This window comes from Oreochromis aureus, linkage group 5 (genome assembly GCF_013358895.1).
Source record: "Oreochromis aureus strain Israel breed Guangdong linkage group 5, ZZ_aureus, whole genome shotgun sequence".
Classification (NCBI taxonomy): domain Eukaryota; kingdom Metazoa; phylum Chordata; class Actinopteri; order Cichliformes; family Cichlidae; genus Oreochromis; species Oreochromis aureus.
Window position 1 is genome coordinate 13,965,735 of NC_052946.1, and position 8,517 is coordinate 13,974,251.

The window sequence follows — 8,517 nt, forward strand, 5'->3', positions numbered from 1 at the left end:
CTGAAACTGTCATTCACACACAGCGTGGGCTCCTTGATATGTACTGACGGCAAGCCTCAGTGAACAGCAAATTATTAACTCATCGGCTTTGCTTTGTCGTCAACAGGTAGCTGGCAAATCGCTGATGAATGTTATTTGCACCGTTCATGCGAAGGAAACATTTGCATTTTTAACCATTTTTCCCTCCCTGAGACTGTTTCGAGGTCTAAGCACCCCACACAGTCGCGCACCGAGTCATGACAACTCGTCTCCTCAGGGATCCGCGGTCTGACGCATAACTTGGGAAACACTTGCACCATGGAATCCCTTTCAGCGAGGATACGCGCTCACAAGTAACCTTCCGTGGGCGCTGACCTTTTCTTCTGAGAAGCCTGCTATTACACGACTATAGCGCTCATTTGAATGGATGGAAATAGCGTGCGATCGGCTGAGAGAAAACTAATTTTTCAGGCTGAATGGCTCAGTGTCCCCGGGCTATAGGGCGGATAGAAGGAGGAGGCGGTGCCGCGCTCTCGGTGAGGGTTCAACTTTTTCAATAGTCTCCCTAAAATGTGGGGCGCTTTGATCCGCGCCGCTGCTGGCGCCTAAAAACAACATAAGTTGTCTGCCCATTAGGAAGATTGACAAATCGTGACAGACTGTTTATGCCTGGCAATTAGCAACGCAGGAGCCATCACGAGAATTGACTGCGCTCAAAATAAATAAATAAATAAATCATTTTTTTAAAAAGGTAATCTCTTTTGCCTGTCTTTACTCCAAAGGTTTGTGAATTTCTGGGATTTTTTTTTGAATATTATATTTACAAATGCGTGCATCCAGTGAGGCAGGGCGGTGCTCTTTCCCCCCCCCCCTTTTTTTTTTAATGCAGGGGGAATAGATAGCTTTAGTGGGTTTATATAAAACCTCCTCATCGTGGGGTGCCCAGAAAATGAGAGGGTATGCGAGCTACATCCAGGTAAATCAATGACAGCCCGGGATTAAAATTTCTCTTCCTGGCTCCCACTCAACATCAGTTTTCTTTTCTTTCTTTTTTTTTACTTTAATGGATGGAGTGAAAGAAGGGAGGGAAAAATCCAATTGCCCCCCCCCCCAGCCCGATAATTACCCCTAAATGACTGCGAAGGCCTGTGTGTTTCAATCTGATTAGAGCCCCCGCAGCCATCAATAAACAGCGCGGTCCAAGAGGGGTGCGTGGCGCAGAGGAAGAGGGGGGAAATTATTGTGCAACAGTCAGGACTTACTTAAAGCACTGCGAGGCCAAAGTGGTAAATGGGTCGACTCAGTCAAAATGTTTGAGACTGTATTGTTGTGTTATCAAACATGGCAAACGAGGAGGGGCAATAATAGAAGGAGCCCACACGCCTTTAAACCACCCTTGGCTTTTCATGGTTGGAGCTTTACTCACTAGGACATTTTTACCCGTGGTGGTGGTGGAGGGATTGGGGCCGAGGGGGGTGGGGGTGTGGGGTTGATGAAACCACACTCCATCAAGAGTTTTGTCGTGTTTATGTTTATCTGAAATTGGTTGTTACAAAAAAAGAAGAAGAAGAAGAAGAAAAGAAACTATTGTTAACTTTCCCACTCGGATTTTCTTCAGCCCCTTTTCACTCCGGGTCCAGCCCACGTCTTCCCTGATTGGCTGCCTCGCTGTCCACGTCTGCCTTATTATAGGAGCTGCGCTCCAATTTGGCCAGATAAACATGAGGATACCGTCACCTTAGGGCAGCACCGCGCCAACTCAAAAGCAGCTCTTCCCCACGAACCTACTTTGTAACGAGTCGTTTCAGCGGTGCCGGTCGGCCCTGTATGGCCCCATCGATATCCATGTCCGCTCTGGCTGCTGGTTTGAAGGCTGAAGATATTTCTCCCCGCTCGGTTCTCGTCAGCAGAGGCGAAATGCAGACCAGCTTGAGTCCCACGGGGGAGACCGGGAAGCCAAAAGTCCCTATTCTGCCCTTCAGCGTAGAGGCGCTGATGGCTGACAGGAAACCCAGCAAAGAGGTGCCATCGCCGGATCCTGCTTCTGTAGCCGGGACGTCCCAAGTGCTGGGAAAGGGAGCGCGGATGGGTTCTTTTGGTAGCCTGGATACACCAGTCTCGGCTTTACCTATGAGCTCCACATTTTCAGTGGGCGAGATCATGAACATGCCCGAAGACGTGCTGATTAAACCCGAGAGCCCGGACAGTAAAGACAGGACTTCATGGATACAGAGTCCACACTTTTCTCCCACATCTCCAAGTAAGTTTAAGTTTCAGTTAAGTTACTAAATTAGAATTAAAAAATGGCTCTTAACGATAAGCATATGTAAGCGAGAATATCTAGTTTTTTTCTCTTGGTATAGTGTTTTACATGTCTGTAATACTTTCTGTTGGTCTTGTGTTGATCTGGCATTGCGCGTCGACACCAGAGTTTTGAATTAAATCGTTCTGTCTTCCCATAGGAAGGCTGAGTCCTCCTGCCTGTCCACTGCGAAAACACAAGACGAACAGAAAGCCCCGGACCCCCTTCACCACATCCCAGCTGCTCGCCCTAGAGAGGAAGTTCCGCCAGAAGCAGTACCTTTCTATCGCCGAGCGCGCAGAGTTCTCCAGTTCTCTCAACCTGACGGAGACCCAGGTTAAAATCTGGTTTCAGAACAGAAGAGCTAAGGCCAAACGCCTGCAAGAGGCAGAACTTGAAAAACTGAAAATGGCAGCAAAGCCTATGCTGCCTCCGGCTTTCGGGATTTCCTTTCCTCTCGGTACGCACGTCCCCGCGTCCTATGCAGGGTCGCATCCGTTCCAGAGGCACTCGCTGCCGGTTTCTCCTGTTGGACTGTACGCCGCTCACGTCGGATACAGTATGTATCACCTCGCTTGACAAGGACGGAGGACGAGGGCAGCGAACAGCGGGACGCAAAAGGGGGGTTAAGGATGTTTTGTGAGGGCCCCTATTGAGAGGGGACCCCTTTGGACCAGTGAGGTGACACTGCACCACATAAAGAAGCATCCTGGTGCCGAGGTCAGTGTCACACCTTGTCAGGTGAGGGCGAGGCTTCTTCACAGACCCCCTTCTGAGGCTCTTGAAGTTTAGGCACTTCTCTAGACCTCGCCAGTAAATTCCCACACCGCAAAAATAATCCAATTCGTCATTTAAGTGTGTTGTGCCGAAATGAATTTGAACGAAGAGAACATAAACAATGTAAAATCTTATTTGAATAAATAGGACGAGACTTTAAATGACTTGGACATTTTTGCGGTGCGGAGGTGGAAAACAGCTTATACCTGTAGCCCTATGATATATCACTAATGGACTTTTAAGTATGGACTGTAGCGCTGTGGCCACACAGCTCACTCCTTCGCGAGTGCTTACAGCCAGGTGAGAAGGCGAAAGGGCTGCACATCAGAGACTATGCACCAAAAAAACCTTTAGGCTGGGCTTCTTTTTTAATGGCATCTGTAGGCTGCTGCCACACCACAACATCCATACTTTTCATTTTCTTTCTTTCTTTTTGTTGCATTCATATCAATGCGTAACTATAGTGGGTTACTAAATCCAGTATCAGTGAGTGCTCTTTTGTGAATTTTGAAAACCACAGCATTTTTTTTATTATTATTTTTATTATTTTCTTATGACAGCACTGTCTGTTGTCGGATTGATTCCCTTCGGAAGGGATAACTGTACTGTAAAATAATGTATATTTGAAGAATATCCTCATTTATATTATGAATATATTTGTGACATAACTTAACAATAAATTGTTTATTCTTTTTTCACTGAGAGGTTGCTCGTTTTGACTGACAGGGTGCACACTGTTGCGCCGACGGTGGTTATATCAAGAATCTTTTTTTCTTTTTTTTTAGATGAGGCGAATTACTGTAAGGGAAAAAAATCTAACTGAAAACTTGAGTCAGTATTTAATCTTTTTAAAGCCTTAATGAATAGAAAAAAATATTTCTTCTACTTAAAAAAATCTCTATCAGGTCTATTAAGGAGTAGAAATTAAAAACAGGCTTCTAATGAGCTCGACGACGTGAACATTTTAATTATTATTTTTATTTTAAAACGTCACAGGGACGATTAAAGGCTTCAAGTGACCCATACTGACAGAGTGACAATAGAAAGCCCCACATTTGCTTTAGTTTTCCTTGCAGTTGAGCCTGTCACACTCACTGTGCGCTCCGGCTGGCGTGCGCTGTGAATTTAAACTTGTCACATGTTATTTGGTGGATTGTATTGCTACAGCTGTCGCCTCTTGCTTTGAAACAACTAACCTAGATTTTGTTGGCGCCAGAAGAGTTTAGAGGGGGTGGAGATTGCGGGAGAGGAAGAAAGAGAAAGAGAAGGGGGGGTGAGACAACCAGTTGTGCTGACTTCAAAACACACCGATAAATATTGGGAGATTGCTTCTCCGGGGCTAAACTCCTCGTAAACTATCCGCTTGAGTGTCATTATGTGCATTTAGGGTGTAAAACGAGCCGGGTGACACCTCATTTTGAGGGGGAAGACAGGGTGTCAGGAGCCATGTGGCACATAAAGAAAACATCTTAACCTGAATTTGAACACCGGAGTCATTTTCTGCCATCAGGAGGAATTAAATGACAAAAACTGCGGATCAGATAAAGGAGGAGGAGGTGGAGAAGGGGGGGATTACAGGCCACTCCACAGCAGTTTTAAAGGCTTTCTCTTGACTTCCCTGCCATTCAAGCAGGGGTTAAACTCGAGTAAAATAATTGCTGTAATGAGCAAAGGCAATCTGCCACAGACGGAGGCCGGCTCCAGCGTGGCTGTAGCTCCAGGCAAGGCGGAACTTTTATCATTCCTAAAATGTCAACGGGGGACTGGGACGGGCAACACTCCTCAGTGCGCCGTGATTTCCTCCTCCTCAGTTCTGAAAGGTTTCTGTCCTGGAAAGTGTTCCCATTTATCCAGGCACTCTCAAAGACAGTTTCTCCTTCTTCTTCGAAGTTTTTGCAATATTACAGCTTTCAGTCTGAGTTCAGGTAAAGTGGTTTTTTTCTTTCGATTTGATTTATACCCGTTTTTTTAATTTCAAGTATTTTTCTCAGATAATCTCGACTCCAGTCCATCCATGAGGGATGAATTAATACATAATCCGCGACAATAGGTTCAAATCACACGGATGAACGCTCTATCTGAAAAAGAAGAGAAACTTGACACAAAAGAGCCTAAGGGGATCGGCAGATTCTTTGAAACTCTTTCATTCTTTTGTCTCCAGCACTCTATCTTGCCAGGAGCCAAACAGAAAACAAAAGTCACTTGTTTAGATCATCCAAAAGATCACAGGAGGCTGTTTGACTCCGTAGTAAAACCTCTTGATCCTCACGAAAGAAAAATGGGTTATTAGATGCCGCCAAAGCAGCCTGGACAAATGATTAAGGAATGGGCCTTTTACTCTGCATTAATTTTTCATGTGGGATAGGCCTGCGTTATGTGGCTCTTTGGGCTGAATTATTAAATAAAGTATCTCAGAAAAAAAAAATCACACACAATTCGTGTTAGCCCTGATCAATTACGATGATCGGTGTGAATTTGTATTTTTAGGAAACAGCTAACTGAAAAAACACCGACTGGCCTTTCGTTGAAGCGTATTTAGCCATAGAGCATGGGTTAAAACTGATGGTTGTTCTCTATTTTCAAAACAATGCAATTCATTATTTTACCCGTATGCTCCTTGATCATTAAAGAAGCTTAGAGAAAAAAACCAAGTAGAGATTATGAAAGCACTTACATCTGACTTAAAGAAAGTTTGGAGATTTGTTACTGTAATTTAATGTTGTTTTCTAAATAAACAAAATTATGGTACAACTGTGTAAATGATTTGAAAATGTCTGCACATTAAGGGTCTCGATTCTATTAAAAGCGGCCCCATTTTTTTTAAATACAAAAGGTTAGAGTGTTAGCAAAATATTTTGACTTTGCAAATGTTATAAACACCAAGTGTAAAGAACAGTGCCCACAATAGGCTATTGTTATTACTTTAAATACCCAGACATTTTGACCTTACACCTTTTTAAAGCCAAAATCCATCAAATCTGAGAAAACCCAACTTTCTTTCAGGTACCACACCACCATCTACTGTTCGCGTGTAACATAACACAGCATGGTTTGTTCCAGTAATAATAATAATAACTGCATAATTGTAAAGTTTGACCTCATCAAACCATCCATTTAAAACGCATGAATCACCAAGGCTTAATACACAGTGCGATTATTCATATTTTGTTTAGTGGTAAGCTTTTGGTTCTTCTCAACTTAAAAGTTTATTTTCTTACTGAGCAAAATAAATAATAAAATGAATAATAATAATAATAATAGCTATTTTCGAAATGGTTAAAATAAAATAAAAGACCTCGTTGGCGCTTGTTGAGGATTGATTGGACTAATAACATTAGATGAACTTTTAGAGCATTTAACTCCCATATTGATAAGTAAATGTAAATGATGTGATTTTTTTTCTTAAAAATAATTAATTAAACTCTAAGTAATGTCAAATACGCATCCATGCTCTGTAACTAAAGGCAGGAGTTAAAATGGAATTTAACATGAAAGGAGATGGAACTCTAACATCCGGTCTGATGTGAGCGCCAGTAGATTTTTGTTTTCCTTTGTGCACAGACTGTGATCAACTGTGCGTTTCATGGATTTAGCCGACTGCAGTCTGCAATATATTAGCACCTGTTATATGAGCTATCATACGATCATGACTGCGTTCCACTTATTAACCAGTTTCAGTTCAGTATAAAGGCGGAATTTGGCAATAGAAACTAGAGAGCATCATCAGCCTGCTACCCTCAACCTAATCTAATAGTGACCATGGACACCGCAACCTGTCCTGCACCAGGAAAAATCACTGTAAAGGGTACTGTAACTCCTCTTTTAGCCCGCATTTCTTTACCTTTTAAGCTACTTTGAAGTTAAAGTATTCCATTTCTTTAAAAAACAAAAACAAAACAAAACAAAAAGATCTACAGATCCAGGGTCAAATTAGAAAAACATAGAAAATTTAAATTTCATCTTTAGCAAATAACACTTGCTGATAAGTTCATACATTTTGAAAACACTTTCTCTCTCCTGCCCTGTCTTTTTTATTTTTTTAAAACTATTTCCCCATATGTTAGAGTGAAGCTAACACACATCTAGCTATTAATTAACCCACAAATAAAGGCCTCAGCAATAGTCTGAAACCCCTCAGTGAAAACTAAAAGGTTAGAACAATATTAATGTTAGAAGGCTCGTAATAAAAGATGACTATTCATCCCAAATTTGGGGGAAACTAAGGGAATATAGGGAATTTACAAATATGTTAGGGAATATTTTTTAAAAGTTCAATAATCTCTCAGTAGTAGTTTGGCATATTTGAAGGTGGACTATATGCGCTCACAGGATCAGATTTTATAGCAGTTTCATTTAAATATATTTATTTTAAACCAATAGTTTATCCATTAGTCTCCACTGTCATCTGTTTGTCAAATATATTTATGGTGTTACAAATGTTGCATGCAGAACATGTAGACTACTGGATTTATTATCATTATTATTATTATTATTATTATTATTATTATTATTATTATTATTATTATTATTATTATTGACCAGGTAAGGTAAACCCGTCCTTCTCACGCGTACGTGGACGGTAAGGCCCACCAGAGGGGGCAGGACCGTTTTGGATCCGTTACGTGTCACACAGGCCCTGGATGACCTGTGCCCGTGACCTGACTTTGCATGTGGCTCAGGTGGTTAACCACGGGGACAACAAAGAGGCCATCAGGAGTGGAACTGTTAAATGAATCGTTTACAACCACGTTTGTTGAACTGCATCGGTGCTCTGCTGACCCTCCCGAGCGAACTCATAATCTAAACTGTGCGTTTAAAAGGTGCCTTTACTGCTGGCGTGGGAGAAACATGGCTCTGCAGTATGAGAGTTTTGAATCACAATGCGGGCCGAACACTTACTACACAGCCACATTTGCCAAACAGCGTAATTATTGTAACTATCGCGTTGAGTGCGCCAGTCATCTATTGGAAAACAAGGGGGAAACGTTTTCTTATGCGCTCTAATGAGGCAGCGTTTTCTTTTAAAGTGCAATAAAAGCGCTAAATGTGATGGAAAATTGCCTGAAAACCCCGTAAACTAAACGAAATCACAAACTGCATCAGGGATCCTTTCATGTAAATAAGTTTATGATCTGTCATTTACAAGGACATTTATTTCAGCAAGGCAGACAATGATTTCTGTCACCCTTCGGCAAAGTTGTGCTTTTATTGTGCAGCATTTAACATTTTTGGTGCAGTGTCACAGGACATAAAATTGTTTAATAACTTGGCCGCATGATCTGTTCTCATTTGCCTTAAAAGAAGGTGGATTCTGAGGCCCTAGAACGATGATTAATAAGTTCAGCAAGTAAGCTTTATAAGCGCACTGCAGGCGCATTTCTTAACGAGCCATTTGCTGCTAACTTTTTCGTCTCTGCAGGGTAGGTTAATTAGCTGTGAAGAGTTCAGACCTGATGATT

General features: G+C 42.1%; 1 protein-coding gene across 1 annotated transcript; it reads left to right on the forward strand.

Annotated features, from left to right (window-relative positions):
* Window positions 1–1,806: 1,806 nt before the first annotated feature.
* On the forward strand, window positions 1,807–5,806 carry msx1a (muscle segment homeobox 1a). The gene is made up of 2 exons (XM_031747769.2): window positions 1,807–2,239; window positions 2,442–5,806. The coding sequence occupies exons 1-2, from the start codon at window positions 1,807–1,809 to the stop codon at window positions 2,858–2,860; spliced, it is 852 nt and encodes a 283-aa protein (XP_031603629.1). The 3' UTR covers window positions 2,861–5,806.
* The last annotated feature ends 2,711 nt before the right edge of the window (window positions 5,807–8,517 follow it).

Excerpts from the sequence above, each read along its gene's own strand:
- msx1a (XM_031747769.2), top strand. The coding sequence starts at position 1,807 with ATGGCCCCATCGATATCCATGTCCGCTCTGGCTGCTGGTTTGAAGGCT. Across the intron at positions 2,240-2,441 it reads CTTTTCTCCCACATCTCCAA|GAAGGCTGAGTCCTCCTGCC; the intron begins GTAAGTTTAAGT and ends GTCTTCCCATAG.